Source organism: Thermobia domestica, chromosome 16, assembly GCF_964235325.1.
Source record: "Thermobia domestica chromosome 16, izTheDome1.hap1.1, whole genome shotgun sequence".
Taxonomy (NCBI): domain Eukaryota; kingdom Metazoa; phylum Arthropoda; class Insecta; order Zygentoma; family Lepismatidae; genus Thermobia; species Thermobia domestica.
The window spans coordinates 145,260,345-145,281,495 of NC_137469.1; the positions used below are offsets into that span (position 1 = coordinate 145,260,345).

The 21,151-nt window shown below is 37.8% G+C and overlaps 1 protein-coding gene across 1 annotated transcript in view; it reads right to left on the minus strand.

The window, feature by feature from the left end:
- LOC145672648 (uncharacterized) overlaps positions 1–21,151 on the minus strand; it is a 335,313-nt gene that overhangs the window by 106,536 nt on the left and 207,626 nt on the right. The window contains exon 4 of the mRNA XM_081741811.1: positions 11,540–11,767. Within this exon, the coding sequence (XP_081597937.1) occupies positions 11,540–11,767 (228 nt within the window). The remainder of the gene's footprint in view (positions 1–11,539; positions 11,768–21,151) is intronic.

Genomic DNA, 21,151 nt, shown 5'->3' on the forward strand with positions numbered 1-21,151 from the left:
TATCAACAGAGTGTTTTATATTACATTAACCTTCCTGAATTGTTAACCTTCGTCTAATCTACTTTATAGGTTAGTAACAACCAAACACTCTATTGTTTCTACTCATTTTTCAATAACCTTTTTCGAGTGATTTTTCCGGTAACTTCTCAAAAGTAACCTTTTTTGTCCCACAAGTGTTGTTGCAAATTATTAACTGGTTCTAGCAGCCAAATTGTCCATTAATCTCCACTAGGTTATCGCTTATTTTTCTCAGTGTAATGACTTTCGTGGGCACTCTAATTGACGAATTCTCTGCAGCACTGGACGAGTTTAATTGAAGTCCTCTTTCAGATGCTTTCGTGGATGACTGTTTCGCCACCGGTTTCCGATTTCGGGAAAGAGAGCACAATAGCTTTTGGAGTACTCACCCCAATGTGTGAACTCATCCTTTCGACACTGTTTCACTATTCTATGTAGGAGAAACGACAATGTTAAAGAACTAAACCCTTCAAAATAACGGTTTATATTAGGAATATTTGACGACATTCATCCACCTACAACTTTAACAATATATTACTGTTCACTACAGCAGATGTGTCGTACTACGTCATTTACAGATGACAGTAGTTTTCCAAATTCGGTCCAAACTAAATTGAATCTCTGTTCTCATCAGGCAAAATAGGAAACATTATTATCATTATTATTATTATTATTATTATTATTATTATTATTATTATTATTATTATTATTATTATTATTTACAATAATCCCACAAAACTGCTACAAATATATATATACATATATATATATACATATACAGATGGTGATCAGAAAAATTCGAAATTTGGAAGTGAGTTGTCGAAGCAGTCGGACGTGTTTTTCTTTAGCTCCGTGGTGCATTCAAGCGTGGAATGGGTATCTCAATAACCCTCTGGAGATGCAGAATAGGTTTGTTCGCCAGTACAGCAATAAAAAGGACAAAAATAAAAGTGCTACATGCAGCCACAAATTCAAACGAGCTGTATGCCTACGGTTTGGTAATCGCGACATTGCTAATCATTTCTGGAGTAGAACAAAATCCGGGACCAACTAATTCTCAAAAGAATGATGTAACAGAAATCAAAGAAATGATTAACTCTCTACGGGGCTCTAATGAACTCTTAGTGTCTGAAGTGCGACAATTACGCGAAACCATGACGACGTTAGTGAATCGTGTATGTGTACTGGAAAATGAACTCGTACTAGTGAAAAGTGAACTAAATAATCTTCAACAGCACAATTCATTACTACAGAGTAAACTGGATGATCTGGAGAATCGTAGTCGAAGGCAGAATTTAGTGTTCTATGGCGTTGAAGAGGAAGAAAGTGAAAATTGGAGCAACACTGAAAACAAAGTGCGTAATTTATTACGGGATCGTTTCCAGCTGGACTTATCAGACGAGGACATTCAGAGATGTCACCGTGCAGGCAGAAAACTTCCAGGCAGATGTCGTCCAATAGTGTGCAAGTTCTTAAGTGATAAAAAAAAAGGAATCAGTTCTACAAAATAAGAAAAAGTTGCGTGGATCAAATATCTATGTAGAACAAGATTATTCGTATGCAGTGCGAGATGAGAGGAAAAGTCTTCGATATTTTATGTCACAAGCTCGCAATCAAGGAAAACTTTCCTATATGAGTTATCGCTATTTATACATTGACGGGAGAAAATACACACTTTCAGAAATGTTAGAAAAAGAAGGAAGGCAACGTGTTGAAAGTGAAATACCAGATGTGACCGCACCCCCTACTGCTCTGCAAGAAACACCCAATCGTACTGGTAATTCCCCCGAGGCACCTGTCATTCAACATGGAAAACAACAGAGTTCCAGAACCCAACCCTCCTCCTCCTCTGCGTCAGTGAAGCGCAAACCGACCAGAAACCAGTGAGAATTGTGTTTTCAGGAACTGCAACATGTAAGTAGAACAAAACAATTGATCACCTGTAGCAACCAAGGTAGCATTCCTCCACCAAAAGAAATTCCAGGAAATACTGAGTGTAATTCGAGACTCGGATTCTGTAAACATAACATGCATGAACCCTCCTCTCAGAAAGTTAAGTCTCTGAAGCAAATATGTATGTTTTCGGTGTTCTATGAAAATACTTTTGGTTTGCGTTCCAAAGCTCAAGAATTTTATACAAATGTACTCTCAAATAATTATGATGTTATTATAATCACTGAAAGTTTCTTAACCGAAAATCATTTCGATACAGAGTTCTTTGACAATAGATACAAAGTCTTCCGCCAGGATAGAAATCTCGAACTGTTTAATCAATGTAAGGGAGGGGGTGTAATAATAGCAACACACTATAATCATAATATATATCTTGTTAATTCGTATGACTTGTATTTTGAATGTGTTCTTGTCAAACTTGTAATTCACGGTTTTAAATTATTCATATGTGCAGTATACATTCCTCCTGAATCAAGTTTAGTAATATATGAACAATTCTATCAATTTATTGAGACTAATTGCCCAATAGGTAGCAACATTCTCTGCATAGGGGATTTCAATATTCCTGAAATAACAGGTTGTGCTTTTGATTTCTTATCATCAACAACAAATTGTAAAAAATTATATAACTTTATGTCCTTATATGATTTAGCGTCATTTAATAATATTCGTAACAGTAACGGCCGAACTTTAGATTTGGTATTATCAAATATTGATAAGGTTCTCGTTGAAAGAGACTGTCCTCTTGTTACTAGGGAAGACAGACACCATCCCGCAATAAATGTCTCTATCCCATTAAACGTTACAAAGAAAGAAAATAGAGAAACTAAAGTATCTGGTTTCAACTTTAAGAAGGCTGATTTTAAAAAATTATACGTGGAACTGCACAAAATAAACTGGGGCTGTCTTTCGCAAATGAATGATATCAATAATGTGCTATCCAACTTTTACAACATGATTAATAATGTATTTAGTATGTGTATTCCCCGTAAGAAACATGTTAATGGAAATTATCCGAGCTGGTTCACTTATAGTATAATTAGAAAAATAAAATCCAAATCATATCATCATAAAAAATGGAAAAGTGGAATAACTGCAAGCCTATATCATCGTGAAAAATTTCATGAGTTACGTAAACAGATAAAGACCGACATATCAATTGCGTATAAAACATTCATTCTAGAATCTGAACTTTCTATTCATAATGATCCGGGCCAACTTTGGAGTTTTGTCAAAAGCAAAACCAAGCATATGTCATCAGCCTCCTTTATTTACAATGGGAAAGAACTAAATAAGGACAATGAGATTGCTCAGGCCTTCGCGCATTACTTTCAATCTGTTTATAACAATGTCTCAGCAAAATATGACGTAGACAGTTTTATATCTAACAAGACGGAATGCATTAGCCTGTTGGACAACTTTCAACTTGGTGAAATTCAACTGCGAGAAATTGAAGTGGCTATAAAGGCACTCAAACCAAAAGCGTCATGTGGACCGGATGGTATTCCTCCGTATGTTGTCAAAGGCTGTATTGATATATTCAAGCATCCGCTCCATACTATATTCAATATGTCCATAAGAACAGGCACTTTTCCAGACTTATGGAAAGAAAGTTTAGTGTGTCCAGTGCCAAAGTCTGGAAATAAAAGCGAAATACAAAACTTCAGACCTATAGCTATATTATCTCCTTTTGCCAAAATTCTTGAGAGTATTTTATATACACGAATTCTGAATCACGTTAAGCCAATTATATCTATTCATCAACATGGTTTCTTACACAATAGGTCTACTGCATCAAACCTAGCAGTTGTAACAAATTTTATAGCAACGGAGTTAGACAAAGGCGGCCAGGTAGACGTTATTTATACCGATTTCAGTAAGGCATTCGATGTCATGGATCATGATGTTCTAATGGCGAAATTAACAAGCCTAAACTTTTCAAAGTCGGCAATAGAATATATTGTATCGTATTTATGTAACCGGAAACAATCTATTCTATACAAGGGGCATGTCACCGAAAAGTTTGTTACTCTGTCTGGGGTTCCTCAAGGATCTCATCTGGGTCCTCTGCTATTTCTCCTACTTATTAATGAAATTCCACTTTTTATTGAAAACTCTGAGATTCTCCTATTCGCTGATGATCTCAAATTATATTCTAGAATTAATTCAACTGAAGACTGCATACAACTACAACAAGACCTACAGCGAGTCCAAACATGGTGCGATGACAACAAATTAGTAATAAATGTATCCAAGTGTAAATCTCTGTCTTTTACGAGAAAAAGAAATCCTATCACTTTTGACTATACACTGAAAAAAACTAAATTGTCTAAACCAAGTACTGTCAAAGATTTAGGCGTTATTTTTGATCCTGAACTAAATTTCAATCAACACATAGATATGATAACAAACAGCGCATATAGAAACTTAGGTTTAATTTACAGAATAGGGCAAGATTTCTCCAGTGAGACAACGTTTACAACACTTTATTTTACATATGTTAGATCAAAATTAGAATATTGTTCTACAATATGGACCCCCAATAATAAAAAATACTCTCAAGAAATAGAAAACATCCAAACAAAATTCTTGAAAATGCTTACATACAAAAAAACTAATTATTATCCCAAATATTTTTCCTACAATGATCTAGTAAACAACTTTAATTTTGAGACTCTAGAAAAAAGAAGATGGATGTTGGACTTGTTATTCTTATACAAGTTATTATACAATAAGATTGACTGTATGGAGTTGGTCTCGAAAATATCATTACGGATTCCCACTTGCAAAACCAGAGTAGAAAATACAGGGACATTTTATTGTGCAAAAGCCAGGAGCAATATATTATATAAATCCCCTATGTGGAGGCAGTGTAAATTATACAATGATATTGTAAATAAGCTTGATAAAGTGGATGTATTTAGTCTCTCAGAAAACAGGTTCAGATCATATGTGAAACAAGAAATTTTCTGTAGTAATAGTTAAGAAATTTATATATGTAACGTTTGCTGTATGTACACAACACTGTGATTGGGTATTAAGCCTGTTGTGTTGTATATATTAAATAAATAAATAAATAAATAAATAAATAAATGGAAACACCTGAACGAAATTGCAACTTACCAGATTAATATGGTGTCGGGCCAACTTTCGCCTTCAGAACAGCATTGATGCAACGTGGGATGGAGGCATAGAGGTCGTGAATGGTAGCAAGTGGAATTGTACACCATTCCTCGTGCAGACATCGGCCAGTTCTGTGAGAAAGGATGGAGGTGGAAATCATCGCCGGAATCGTGTTTGCAAGACGGACCACAGATGCTCAATTATGTTGAGATCTGGGGATTGGGCGGGCCAGGGGAGGTGCTGAACTTCATCTCGATGTTCCTCAAACCACGCTGCAACAACGCCAGCTGTGTGAATGGGCGCATTATCATCCTGGAAGATGGCGTCATTCTCCCGGAACAACATCCGGACCATAGGATGCAAGTGGTCTCCTAAAATTGCGACATAATCGTTGGCAGTGATTCGTCCGCTAAGTATGACCACAGGACCCAATGAAAACCATGATATGGCGGCCCACAGCATCACCGAGCCGCCGCCATGTTTCACACTTGGGCGGAGACACTGCAGATCATATGCTTCTTTGGGCGTTCTCCACACACAAACATGGCCCGTGGTTGGGAATAGCGCGAAGGATGACTCATCCGACCATATCACACGTTTCCAGTCCTCAACGATCCAAGTTGCATGGTCGCGGCACCATTTGCGGCGTGCGAAAGCGTTATGGTCCCTGATGAGCGGTTTAGCCCGTGCAACACGACCCCGTAAGTTCATGTCATGTACTTCGCGGCGGACTGTGATTGTCGAAACAGGATGGGGGAGGTGATGATTGAGTTCCTCCGTCACTTGCTCCGCAGTGACACGACAGTTCTGAGTGACAAAGCGCTTTAATACCCGGCGTGACCTGTCACTCATGATTTTCTTCCACCCACTGTCCCGCTTCCCCGATGTGATTTTCCCGTGTGTTGTGTAGGTTGTCATCACCTTCGATAATGTCCCATGCCGCGACACACCTAACACAGTAGCCACTGCCGTCATACTCAATCCACATAACCGCGCACCAACAATTTGCCCTCTTTGAAAATCTGAGAGGTCTCCCATTTTACACTACCTCCGACTGCTGCAGCCACTGGACACTGCAGTTCTACTGTGCCTGACGTAGTATGGAGGCCGACCTAACACACCACCACCAGCGGTCCGGCGCTACGGGCGCCACGACACCACTGCCAACCCATACATCTGACGTGTTGCCAACTACAGGTGTTTCCATTTTTCTGATCACCATCTGTATATATATATATATATATATATATTAAACCTAAAGCTAATTCAAAGTCAAGTTTGTGTCATTTTCTGCCTAACGAAACAATTATAAATGAACAAGAAATAATACTTACAGTACATAACGCTCTAAAACTTAGAAAAGTACTATTCTTTGAAATGGATAACTTTTGAGGATGTTCTTTATAGCTGAGAAATGCATCATTTTTCATGACTTCTTAACGAGATTATAACATATTTCTCATCTTAAATAGCATTTCGAATCCATTTCATATATTCTCTAGTGCACAGAGGTCGTCTTAGATTGAATTTGCCTTTTATTCTACAGTTTATAATAGAAAAAATTTACTTTGAATTATTCCTAATTTCTTGTGAAAGGATCGGAAGTTCGATCATTTAAATCTAAACTGTTGAAGTACAACTGCAGAACTGGCCACCTGGAGCACTAACCAGGTTAAAAAATAGGGTATCCGTAGCTGGTGGAGAAAATTAAGCGAGTCACTTAGGCATTCCATCCCCATTTGTTGAACTGAATCGCGATATTCGTATATACAGAGAATTAGTTGCCTCTTTGAGGTTAAGGAAACAACCGTCGAATTGTTTTTTAAACCTCTTCGGAGGTTGACACCCTGATTTGGTCTTAACTGTTGACAACCTTGCTATTCTCTAGGTTTAACGATTTATTTTGATACTCTCCTCTTCGGAGGTAGAGATAGCTAATACTAGTTGACGACTTTGGCATCTCTACCGGCGAACGATTACTTTTCGTGCTTCCCCTCCGGAGGAACAGATAGCTTTCTAAAGCTCTAAGAACATATCATTTACCGTAAACGTCACTACCATCTTTTGTAGTACGCTGGCGCCATATCCCACTCTAGCTATCAAGATGGCTTCTCAGAAGACACCAGTCAAATCTGAAAAAAGTCAGTCAACCAAGATTCCCGATATCAGGGGCAAAATAATCAGAGCAACTTACAAACAAGAAGACTTCCTTCTGCCTTTAGGCAAAAAGAAGCAACCAGCCGTTCTAGCGAAGCTGAAATTAAAACCAACAAATTAATCAAGTGCCTCACAACCATTAACGTCGAACAAATCGGAAGATATGGATGCAGTAGATTGAACACTAAAGCGACATAGGTCTTCCTTGGAAAACCGCAACAAGGCAGAAAAGTTAACTACTAGTGTCCAAGACTGTCCACCTCTTCCGTCCAGACATGTTCGATGTGTTGACATCAGAACAAACAGATACCGCTAGTGCCAACAAAAACGCTGTTCCTATGAACAAGCCCTCCAATCTCAAGCATCCTCCGATTTTTAAATACGGAATTAAAAACACATATACCTTTATAACGACCCTGACACGAGCATTGAAGGAGCCTTCCTTAGCACAAGCCAATAAGGAGCGCATTCGACTTCAAGCGGCTAACAAAGATGATTATAGCTCTATCAAAGCTTATTGCAAGCAAACGAGGACTGAATATGCCACAGGAGTGGCAAAAAATGAAAGACTCATTAAGGTAGTTGTCCGCAAACTGCCTATTGACACAGATTTCGATTACCTGAAATAAGAACTTATACGATTGGGCCACAAACCAACAAGTGTCAATCAAATGTTCTACAAAAGCTAGACGGATGACAAAAGAATAATGATGCCACTGGTCTTGGTTGCTTTGGAGAGAACTGCTGGTATTAAAGACACATACGCAATTAATAACTTGCTACATTACAAGGTCCAAATCGAACCCTACAAGCCTCCCTCAGTGCTGCAATGTTATAGATGCCAACGCTTGGGGCATTCGCAAGACACCTGCAAAGCTCACCCGCGCTATCTCAAATGTGGGCAACTACATTTCACACAGACTTGCAGTAAATCAGACACATCCACACCCGGCACTAGTGAAAACTGTCAGGCAGATCACCCGGCAAATTACCGTGGTTGTCCGGTATTAAAGTCATATGCTGAAGCTCTTAAATTACTGACACAGCAATCGAAGGAATACCCAGATATAACGAAGAAAAATTTACAAGCAGCAGTAGCAGTAGCAGAGACAATCTCCATTCCTACTTCTGTAAATAACCAACCTGTGGCTCGAGATAATAATGACGCTGAAGCTCCCACTTCTTCACACACCCACTCAGCTTCTGAACTCAAACAAGGGGACTCTAAAGAAAATCTGCACTTAAAGTCCATTCTTTCCTTCCTCAAGTAATTTTAATTACCTTTCCGTAAAATAATAACACATGTCAAACGAGGTACACTGTATTACACGTCTCCGACAAGCAGCAGACTCAGCTTCCAAGGCTACAGCAGTAATTAGAAACAATAGCGGAAATGGTGGACGATGGCTGTTTCTAAATCCAGCGTTCTACACCACACACTTTTTCTTGCCACGTGGAATGCAGACGGTCTTGAGGGGCAGAAACAAATGCTTCTTAGATTTATCACACGTCATAAAATGCATGTCATGTTTATCCAAGAAACACAATTTACTGCTCGAATCACTACTTGGCGCCTATCCAATTACATTGTGTACCGACAGGATAGAGACGGTAGACAGAAAGGAGGCTTGCTACTTATAGTCAAAAAAGCATTCCCAGTCCGGTTGATTACGATACCACTCCTACTTACTTTAGAGGCACTTGCTGTTGAGCTAATAACTCCAGGCGTTCCATTAATATTGATCACCGGGTACAGTCCTCCGGCCACACAAATAGAAAGCACAGACTTTGTTGTCATCGGTAACTTAGAGCCAAAGTAATCTTAGCTGGAGATCTTAATGCTAAGCATGAAGAACGGCACTCAATTAATCCAAAAACGCTGGAGACGCCTTATATCAATATATCCTAACGTCAAACTTCATCATCAGTGCTCCACGAGACCCAACTCACCATCCAAAATTCGGAGGTCAAACCGATGTGCTACACGTCGTTCTTTGCAAAGACGTATCCTTTAGTGTACATCATTATGTCATCTCCGATTTAGACTCTGACCATGATACAGTCATTTTCCATGTCTCACACCACAGCCTCGCACATTCTGCCCCTCTCATCAAGCAAATACAAACTGATTGGGATATATTTAAACAAGAATTAAATACTATGATTGATGTACGAGATAGGCCCACCACCATCGAGGACATCACTTCGTACAGCAGAGGCAGCGAGTTCCACCACTATAATCTCTCCAACACAAATCGGTCAAAGCGACAGTTTTCATCTACAACTCTATACTCATCTGAAACGATGGGCTAGGCGTTGATGACAGCACACTTTACATCCAGCATATAAGGCACTATGGAACAAGCTCCGAGCAAAGTTGAAGATGCTGACTGGGCGACAAAATCAACAGTACTCGGAAGACACATTTCGAAATATCACACTAAATGATCGCAAAATCTGGACGTCCTCCAAATCATTCCAACGTACTACAAACGCTTCCAAAGCTAGTCATACAAGGACCTCAAGGGTTGACTCAGGACCCTCAGTCGTAAGCGGATATTTTCGCTGACTCTTTGGAAGAACAGTTCCAGCCTAACAGAGCATTTCTCAATCTTTATTTCAAACAGCACATCCGAATCACATTATATACCATAAATAAACAAAACCCTACAGATGACACCACCTTAGTAACACCTCGGGAAATAGAAAAACATATCAAATGTCTGCCGGCAAGGACAGCATCTGGGCCTGATGGGTTTAGAACTGAGATACTGAAACACCCCACAAGGAAATTACTGGTCTTCTTAACATATTTTTTTAATGCCATCTTCCAACTATGCTATTTCCCAAAGACCTGGAAGGAAGCGCCTATCATCACCATCCCCAAACCTGGAAAAAATCCGCTGCTCCCAGAAAACTATAGTCCAATAAGTCTCCTGTCACACTTAAGTAAATTATTTGAACGTGTATTACTTTGGAGGCTGAAACAGCATGTAGTCAATAATGATCTCATACCATCCCAGCAGTTTGGGTTTCGTGCACAACATAGCACTACTACGCAACTCGTACGAGTAGTAGATCACTTAACAGTGGCTTTGAATAAAAAACAACATACCCTTGGAGTATATCTGGATTTCTCTAAGCATTTGATGAAGTTTGGTTAGCAGGACTATTATATAAACTATACACCCAAGGTCTTCCGGATAGTATTCTGCATTTAGTTCGTTCTTATCTCATTGGCAGAAAATTTCACGTCTCTGTTGGAGGTGTCAAATCCTCGTCTAGGACTATCAAAGCAGGTGTTCCACAAGGCGCTGTACTTTCACCACGTTTATATACACTATATACTGCAGATTTACCTACCCTATCAGATTGCTTTCTCGCAAAGTATGCCGACGATACTGCCTTTTTGACAATGAGTAGCTCCCTTGCAGAATGTTACATCTATATGCAACGCCAACTAATAAGTTTTCAGGAATGGGCCAGACGGTGGAGGATTAAAGTCAATGCAGACTAAAGTCATGCTGTTATACACAGTCGAAGACGCATCCGGGCACGTCAATATCTTAACTATGAGAACACACACATTCCTCACTTCAGGTACGCCAAATACTTGGGTGACTTTAGACCGTGGACTAACGTTCGCCGCACAAATCAGTGCCATAAAGCAACGAGCTTTCCGAAAAATCTCAGCGTCATACTCCATCTTTCGCTGCAGTTTACTCTCTCATGAGGTGCGAGTTCACATACTGAAGATAGTCCTGTCCACACTTACTTCTGCATGTGATGCCTGGCAACATGCTTCAAACAGTCACATTCGAACAATCGCAAGTGTGGAAACTAGAACTGGTAGTATAATCACTGGTCACGACAGATATACAAGAAACAGTGAAGCTCTGTAAGATTTAGATCTCCAGACTGTTAGAGAACTACTACGACACCTCCACAATAAGTTCTGGCGTACTTTACCCAGGTACATTAACATAGCAATAGCTAACATCGGCACCGAATGCGCTCTACGGAACGTCCATCGCACACCACGCATTTAACATATTTCCAAAACTGGTAAAGAAGTCATAATCAGCTACTCTGCTACAGTTGCCGATGTAGCCTATCATACCTAACAAAACTACCCAACAAACCACTTTCACGTCTTGTATATATCTTTTATCCCACCCTACTCATGGAGTCAGGGGTTCGGCACGATACTCTACACTAAACCCCAACCGTGACCGTGACCGTGACCGTGATAACTGCAAAGGAACAAACAAAAGCTGAAATACATTACCTTGACTTCCTGTCTCTGAGAAGATCTCTAGAAAAGTAATTTCAGGTTTCTTGTCAGAACATTGAGTAGCGGGTAAGCGAATCTTATAGACAAATTTCTCTGGTGTAAGTTCATTAGAACTATTTTCAAATACAATTCCAATAAACGTTGACTCTAGTGTAGTCACAGATAATTTCCACTGATAATAATTCTTCACTAATTCGGTCTCATTTTCGCATGCTTCAAGAACTGAAATATAACAAAATAATAATAAAAGACAACATTAAATCTGATAAATCTCCTTTTAAGTTATCACATAAAAAGCTGAATATCGTTCAGTGCCATAGAATGTTAGACAAGTCACTCATCGGAAAAGGGAAAATTCAGAAAATTAAAAAAATGTAAAATACAAGAATGAAAATATGTTCAGTATACGGAGTTGAAAAGAGATATGTAGTTACAACTCTGTAAAAGAGGAGGGTGATTCCAATGTAAATTTTACTTTGTAAAAGGACAAAACAACAGTTTTAATATTTATTTAAAGAAAGCTTGAGTTGAGTTGATTTTGAGTTTAACGTCCAGTTTAGCAGCGAGGTTATATGAAATATGGACCTACTGACCAATGTGGAATCCGGACCATACGAGCTTCCGCCGGGAATCAAACACGGGGCTCCCACGCCAAAGGCACGTACTTCTAACCGCTTAGCCACAAAGGAGGCTCTAAAGAAAGCTTGACTTGGCAGGAAAAACGGTTAAGAAATAAGAAAACTTCTAGCAACGTAGAGGTCACATTAAACGTGTTAACGTCAAATGTCAAAATCGGCGTTTTATTATGTTATAATGGTTACATACTAGGGATGGCCAAAAATTTTCGGATCCGGATATCCCGGATCCAGTGAGATCCGGATCCGGATCTGGCCGGATCCGGACCCAGATCCGGATCTCGGATCCAAATCTCAGATCCGGATCTCGGATCCAAATCTCAGATCCGGATCTCGGACCGAACAAATTCTTCTGCTTAGCTCCTTTTCGAAACTTAATGTTAGCTTCACATTGAAAATATTTATTTTATTCTTAGAAAATAAACTTTCTTCTTTTCTCATATACAAATGAAATATCTTTTTAGATAAGGCCCTTCTAATCGCAGGTATAGTAGACAAAACAAACTCTTTATTAATAGTAGTTTTTGACTCACGAGTCCAACCACCAACAAATGTAATAATGAATATCTTTCACTTCGAAGGTATATACAACAAAAAATATAGACTGGTTGGTGTGGAACAACAGTAGATTTTTAAACATGCACACGAGAATTTCAGGAGAGCGATATGGTTGTGTTCGTTGTATGACTAAATTACCTAACTTATGGCTTGCCCTTCTGAGGTCGGGAGTTTGTTGAAGGAGTAAATATAAAAGAGATTTCTGTTATTTTTTCTTCACCCTCCTGGCTTCTTTAATCATACATTGCAGGACGTAACCAAAACATATCCATGCAGCATATCATTGAAGCGTTTTGTGTTTTGTATATTAAAGTGTTAAAAAATATTTAACATATTCACATTTGTTCATGTGATCTCAGGTTCAATTTTCGGTGGGAACATACATGAGAAAATTGAAAGCTGAAACAATATGAAAATAGTACATAAAAGTCAGGAAATTGATATTAAAACTTTAGCTTTCTATTGGGACTGTAAAGCTGTAGTTAAATTAACCCACACGTTTCGTGAAGATATATTACGTCGTTATTGTTTATTTACTATAAGCTACCAAATACATCCTCAGAGGCCATTTTACACTGTAGTAATCAACAGATGAAAACATTGGAAAAGGAATGAAAGGAAGGTCTCCAGAGCCTTAGATCAAGGTACTAACCTAACGTTTGCCCAGTATAACTGGGGAACAACCCTGGAAAATCCTCAGTCAGGATGGCTGGTCTCCGAATTCGAACCCGGTATTATCCAATTGCGAAGCAAGAATCCTAACAAGTAGTCTGAGCTCGCTCCGTATTATTATTATTATTTAATTAACGTAATGTTTTAAAATTAGTGCAAATTAAACCGTACTTTCTTTATTGCTGATGTTATATAGTTAATAAGCCTACATGAGACATCAGTCCCCCATTAAGAAAGAATACTAGAACTGGAATTCAGGAAGCGGGGGTGAAGAGATTAATAAGGATGAGGAAACTATGTACGATGCAAAAACTGAGTAATTATGACTTCGTCACAGATATATTCACTTACATACGTATATTAATATTTCTCTGATACAGTGCACTCTTACTTTCTATAGTGGCAGGAAAATGGCCCGCTTTTGTAAACGAACACACTAAGCACGTGCGTATAGGCGCAATGTCCGTGCAAAGAAACATAGGTAAAACTAGAAAAAAGACTTGGAAGTACTTCTATTTGAATATCACTCATTCTAGCTTTGGAACTTCTTGTATAAAATGTGTCTGATGAAGGCAAAGTAATTTGCCGAAACTGTAACGCTATTATTTATTAGTTAATATATGCTTTGGTCAGAATTTGTCTGTTATTTTATACAAGAAGTTCCAAAGCTAGAATGAGTGGTATTCAAATAGAAAAAAGAATAGGGTAAGCGAGGGGGAAATGATAAACCACCCTTCAACTTGAAAAAAAAAAGAAAACTAAAAATAACCAAACTTAGAGCTACGAAAGACGCGAGGCGAATTTTATTGAAAAAAAAATGTTTTTCCTTAGTGATTAGTTGCGCTAACTATGAACATGAATTAAAAAGAAAACAAGTAGCTAGCTCTGAGTTTCCCAAACTAGTTGAAAAGAAAATATTGGATAAAATTTAATAATAAAGAAGCCATTTATGATAATTAAAACAAACTAAATTCTTGGCACGACAGTCCTTTGGTTCCTACCAGCGGGCTTACGTTGAAAGTGGGGATGTGTAGTCAACGCATCGACACCCGAAGTCCGTAATGCCGTCTTTCTAGACTGCAGTCCGCTACCTCTTACTTAAGATAACTCCGCAATTGTCCTCACGATTCTGGGTCAACATAGAAATTGTTGAGTGCCTTTCCGGGAATTGAACCCACGACCACGGGCACCTAAGGCACGCTCTCTGTCTTCTATAGACGAAAAGCTATAGTTACCCACATTATCTAATACAGAAATAAGTTCTGATTCTCTAATAGCTGCTGATGGTGATAGTCAAGGTTCACCGAAGCATGATCCCAAATCCAAACTGAGATATTGATGTCAGTGGAATGCCTGAAAAGTCATTGTGGGTAAGTGAATTGCCCAGTAGTCAGGATGAAGGGCGATGGTGATGTAAAATGCGGGGCTGTCAGAGGTACTACTTATGATAATTGGATTTATAATATTCTATGTTGCCATAAACCCTCTTCAGGAACAAAACTGTTAATCTTAGCTTTGAAAATGTTACATAAGGAGTTTTATTGCTATCATTAGGTTGCATTAGGAATTATCGGATTTATTTTAACGCTTAACTTTTACACCTCTTCTGATTTACGAATATTCAAATCGCGATTATCCCCTTAAGGTCAATTAGTGATATTTTAAATCATTTCGAACCAACTTTATATATGGTTAGTCTTGTTATATGGGAATAATTGAGACCAGAAGCAGTCTACAGGCTAAGTCCAAAAGAATCTTGGTCGACCTTCTGATAAACCACGTCTTTCAGCAAGGTGAATTGTGGTAATCCGATACCCACATGAGTAATCTTCAGTTCAGTGTGAAAGCTTCCATAAAAACCAGCACTCTAATCAGTGAAATGTGCTTTGCTAATTTTTATTCAATGTGAAAGTACCTAACTTTATTGCCAGAAAAGAAAAGGCATTTATTTCAAACAAGTCGCCATTACAGTTTTCGTATTTGAACACAACACTCATGAAAAGTCATGTTAAAGCGACACTTGTCCCTGTAAAAGAATATTTATCTGTTTTTAGTTTCTCGTGTTCCCCAAAGTACCAGTACATGCGGAATTAGTTCTCGCCTTCCGCTAGCATTACCTAGGTAAAACGGCTACGATCTTGGTACTAGCACTTGTTTCGGTCTCCAGATCTCAAATATTTATCTTTCAGCCTGACTCTATGTATGAATCCGAAATTTCAAATCTAGATAAGGGGCACCAAAATTCATAGTTTATTCTCGGTGCTCATATTATGATTTACTAAATAATTATTAAATTTAATTGTAAGGTATACATTTGATATTTAGAGCAAACTGAGCAAGATAAATATACGTAAAAACTAGTCAATACTTGTCTTAACTGTTTGTTTTCTTAACTGTCAAAGAAATAGGTGTATTAAGGAATTTTAAATATTCGAGTTTTGTATTCCGGTTTCAAATATAAATATGTGTGTATTTCATCTCGGTCCTGCAACCGGGTGGACCTAGATTCGACAATCGAATTCTCATCCGGATGAAATCAGATTATTTTTTAGTAAGGCAAGCATTTGATCTTTAGTGTAGAATGAACGAGACAAATAGACTTGTCAATATCCGTCTTAATTTTCTATTTTCTTCTTCACTGTCAGGACTTCGTGAAATTACTTTCGGTGAATTTTTGATATTCAAGTTTATCACAATTTGGGTGGGATGTGGTTTTGGATAAGAATCAAGATCTGAGATACGGATTTCGGATGCAGATCCGAATTTCGAACCCAGATCCGAGATCGGAATCCAGATCTGAAATCCGAGATCCGGATCCAGATCCGAGATCCGAATCCAGATTCGAGATCCGGATCCAGATCCAAAATCCGAGATCCGGATCCAGATCCGAAATTCGAGATCCGGATCCAGATCCGAGATTCGAGATTCGGATCCGAGATCCGGATCCAAAGGATCCGGACCCAACCAGATCCGGATCTTCGGATCCGGCCATCCCTATTACATACCCAATAATTTTTTATATCACATATTATAATTTCAATTTTTAATAGTCGTTTGAAGTTAGTTGAATAAATTACATGAAGAAAAGAAGGAGCAGCACCTAAGAGAGACTCCCACAGTATCCACATTTTTCTCACATTGATAACATAAACACAAAAATTCTTTAGTTTATTTTTTAATTTTATTTATTTATTTATTTATTCCTTGACAGGAACAACCAACTAACCGAAAGATCCTCTTTTAGCCCTAGAATTCTGTCACTGAAATTGCAAAATGAATTTATAAAGTAATTTGATCCATGTAAGTGACTTCACCTACTGAACAAGGTCACGGAATAAGTGGTTGAAACTGTTCAGAAAAATTTATAGTCACAATTAATGAGATAAGTGTTACTTATCGTTTAGAAACCACTAAATACAACAAGAATTAAAAGCAATTTCTTTCATTGTCATTGCAAGCACTTTGATGTTTAATACCAGGCAGTCCCAAAAGTTCTGCACCATAAAAGGAGTAAAATGAAACATCAGAGTAATATCAGAAACAAATTTATTCAGCAAAATACAGCCATCATGTTCGATGACTACACTCATCTTTGGGCAACAGTTCAATCTGATGGCGTTACCAGGTGGCAGCTTTAGAATTGAAAAACTCGTAATAGGCAGCATACACTTCATCATATAAATTGAATTGCCGACCACGCAAGAAATGTGAGAGAGACCGAAACAAACTATAATCTGAGGGTGCAACATTTGGACTATGGATAGGATGAGACATGTGCGCCGACTATGTGGGTGCTGCGGGGTGCGGTTCATCCACAAGATTTTTAGTTTGGTAAACACAAAATAAAATAAATATTTCTTACTTGCCATTATCAAAAAATAATAAGCAATTAAAACAATGAGATAGAAGTTAAAATTTCTAAACTCTAAACCATAATTGTTTGTTTCAAATAGGTTTGTGCGAAGACACCCAAGCAACACACTCAAGTTAGTCACTTCGTAGTTTATATTCACAACAAAATCGTTGCACAGTTCTTTCTACAATACCATTAAAATTATTTGCTTTTATAAACATTTTTTCATTATAATTTGTATCAATGTGGTGTTTTCTCTTACTAATGTGTTGATAATATTATTGCCTCTTGTAAACATTATGCATCGTGTAAGTTGTTTGAAGTATATACTTAATGTTACGGTTACATCTGTTGAAAATATACATAACATTAACTTTACATTGATCCAGGTTTAAACCCATTTCTCTTGCATTTAAGTCAGCCGTGTTATCGACTGAACTAGGGCAGCTTCAAGTTGTCCTTATAGTACTGGTATATTTTATTTTATCACCCCACAGCGCTTTATGACAGTATTCATAAAAAATGTTAACTAAAAGGAACTAAATCAAAAAATATCGAGGCTCTCCTGAAAACATATAACACGCCCCGCCATTAACACGCACCCACATAAATTTTGGAAATTCGGCGCCGTTGGGATGAGATCCCGTCAAGTTCAGTCAGGATGTTGGTCACACTTCGAGACCGATGGCTCGGAGCATTGTGAATTTGCAGCAATAACTTCTTTCCCTTAGTTAATGCCGGATATTCCTCGTTCAGAATGGCATACACTCAAACTAGTTTTTCAGAATACAATTCACCTGTTACAGCATGACCCTCTGGAAAAAATTCAAAATGAATTATCCCGTCAATATTCCGCCAAACACTCGGCATAAGCTTTTTCCCAAATCTGTAATGTGTCACATTGGCTAGGGCTTCCTGTCCTTTCTTCACCAATTGTTTATATATCTCAGGGTTTTTCAGAAACACACACTTCTCATCTCCTCTCACAATTCTCCTCCAGAAACGATCACGCATGTTTTGTAACTAAGTCTGGCAAATTGTCCCTCTGTGCTGGGCCTATTTCTCTGTCAGCTCATGAGGACGATATCGGAGCTGTTTATTGACGTAATCCATGTCGTGGAATCGACGGTTTACTGTCGACTTGGATGCCCAACCATTCTTGTTAATACACTTGTACTCGATTGTGGCTCAGCACTCTCAGTATCTTGCAGAGGGCCGTTAATGTCCATTGGAGGTATACTCTTGCGGGGCTTGTCCGTGAGGCTTAAAACACCTGAAAGAAAGTTTTGGAACCAACGGAAAGTTGCTGATCGATCCAGTACTGCTTTGTTCTCTATACGACAAATTTCCTCCGCTGCAACTTTTGCAGCTAGTCCTTTTTTCATAAAAGTAGCACAGCTCGAATTGCAATTTACTCCTCACTCATGTTGCCCTTTTCGACTTTACGGAACACTCGCTAGACACGTAGTACTTGCCTTCACTTGATCCCACGAACCTGTCCTCTATGACTGCCAACAGTTTTCACTGGTAACTCCACCTATCCTCCCAAAGTTTTATCTCATGTAGGTCAGTGTGCTGATGGTGCAGGACTTTTGAGACAGCCTAGTAGTTAGTTAGTTGAATTGAAATTTAGTGGCCCTTTCAGCTCCGAAGCTTTATGTGCCGTGGGACTGCAGCTTAAAGTGGGACCCGAACTACATGAGCTCCCGCCGGGAATCGTACTTCAATCTCTCGTGTCGAAGACGCGTATGCTAAACATATACCCACGTGGAGGACCTTTCTGATATCATATTCACTTAGTATATACAAGAATTTTATAGAGTTGGAAACAATTGACGTCTAAAAAATGTAAAGCTTACCACGGATGCATTCGGAATGTCATTCACCTATTGGTAAGATATATTTCTGATTCTTGTCACTTATATAAATGTAATTATTATAAATTCTATTGCACTGATAAATAAATAAAACACTAAACTGTTTACAAAATTACATTTCCGGTATATTTACATTAATTTTTACCATCATAATTACTGTGCATTTCTACAAGGATTTTTGTAGCAGTATATTTCCTTTATTTATACCTTTTTGAATTGAACGAGAACAAGTATATATTAAAAATAATCTTCGAACTTACAGAAATGCTCCCAAGAATTGAATGCTACAATTAATACTCGTATAGACAATGTTTTAAAAAAATGCATTCGGTCATTAAGGATACGAAACTTATTGTTTTCTTTTCTGACCTGAATAAATGCTTGGATAAAATTAGATAATATAAAAATTACAGTCCACTGCAGTAAAGTTTCTTTCTCTCATTTCTTAAATTGAATTTTATTCTTCTGGTGTTATTACGTAAAAATTTCTTTATGAAGTAGATACAAAATTATAATATATATTTTCGGGAATATCCGTAGGTAGAAAACTCAACTAGATTATTAATAACAACTAGGTGCAGGCACGTAGCCAGAATTTCGTAAAGGGGAGGAGGGTTCGTGACATAAAATACTGTGGTCATCACACCAGGAGCTCCATCATTCTAAGCTATTATACTGGCAACATATATTGGTTCGTTTAGGCAGGATTTCGTAATCGGGAGGGAGTGCGCGTAATATGAAATACTGTGGTTATGACACCAGGAGCTCGATCAATCTAAACTATTTTACTAGCAACATATATTGGTTTGTTAGGACACTAAAATGAGGATATGCTAGGAAGTACTTTAATAGCAAACTATGAGGAAACCTCGAGTAAAAGAATCAAAACAATATTGAAAAAAATTAAAATATTTACGTTCCTTCCTTTGTTCATTCAAATACGAGTATAACAATTTTCCTTTTATTATGACCTCAACTATTCAATAATGTCTTGTAAAATATTTTACAATATCTGCGTTCCTTTTCCTGTTGAATCAAACGTTAACAGAACTTCCTTTTTCTTTTTTATTATTTCGTCAACTTTTTGTTTTTATTATTTCGTCATTACTGTTTGTTCCAAATGATAGGTTAAAGGAACAGTAAAAAACTGTTTCTGAAATAACATGTTTGATACTGCAGAGAAATGATGACGAAAAATTACGATAAAAGAATGTTCACACTCTTACAGAACGGCACTATGTTTTCGAAAGCTTGAAATTTCCCTGATTAGTAGCAGACATTTTGAGAATTCCGTAATCTTTCTAGAAATTTTCAATTCCTTCACTTTTCCAGGATATCCCGCTCATTCGCCACCATGTATTGCAAGTAATACAAATCTTCTCATAAGAAAGAATAACCAAAAGCTTACTGTAGCTTTTTATTTTTAATGCTCATTCTTGCTTTTCTCGTTTCTTTTTGTTTCATCCTTCCTTAATTTTTTTTTCATTTCTGGTTTCGAAGGAAGCATTGAGGCAATTCATAATATCTTACTCCTAGCAAAATATCTTACTCCTCTAACATTAGTCAATGGTTCAGGTCATATTTCTCACGCGGATATCAAAGAGTGATATAAAGAGATCCAAAATGTGCAGTCTTCAAAAAGAAGTATCACAAAGTTAAATACTAGGACCTATGCAAATTTGTCTAATACAGATATATGAAAGTTACACGGTAAAATACACGTATATGCAGAAAACTCATAATTCTTTGTACGCATGTCTAAAAGGCATCACCACAAGTACCGTTCTCATAAATAAGGACCTAGAAGCTTTTACTGATGGGTGTTTTATCCTATTCATTAAAATAAATGGACGAAAAAGCACGTTCATTGTCGTAGGAACTAGACAAAAACTAAGAAAATTACAAAATCTACAAACTAACATATTAACTCGAAACACTCATTTAAATACCACTGTAAAAGAAACTTGGTTTCTTACTAAACGATTATCTAATTTGGAAGCAACACATATCT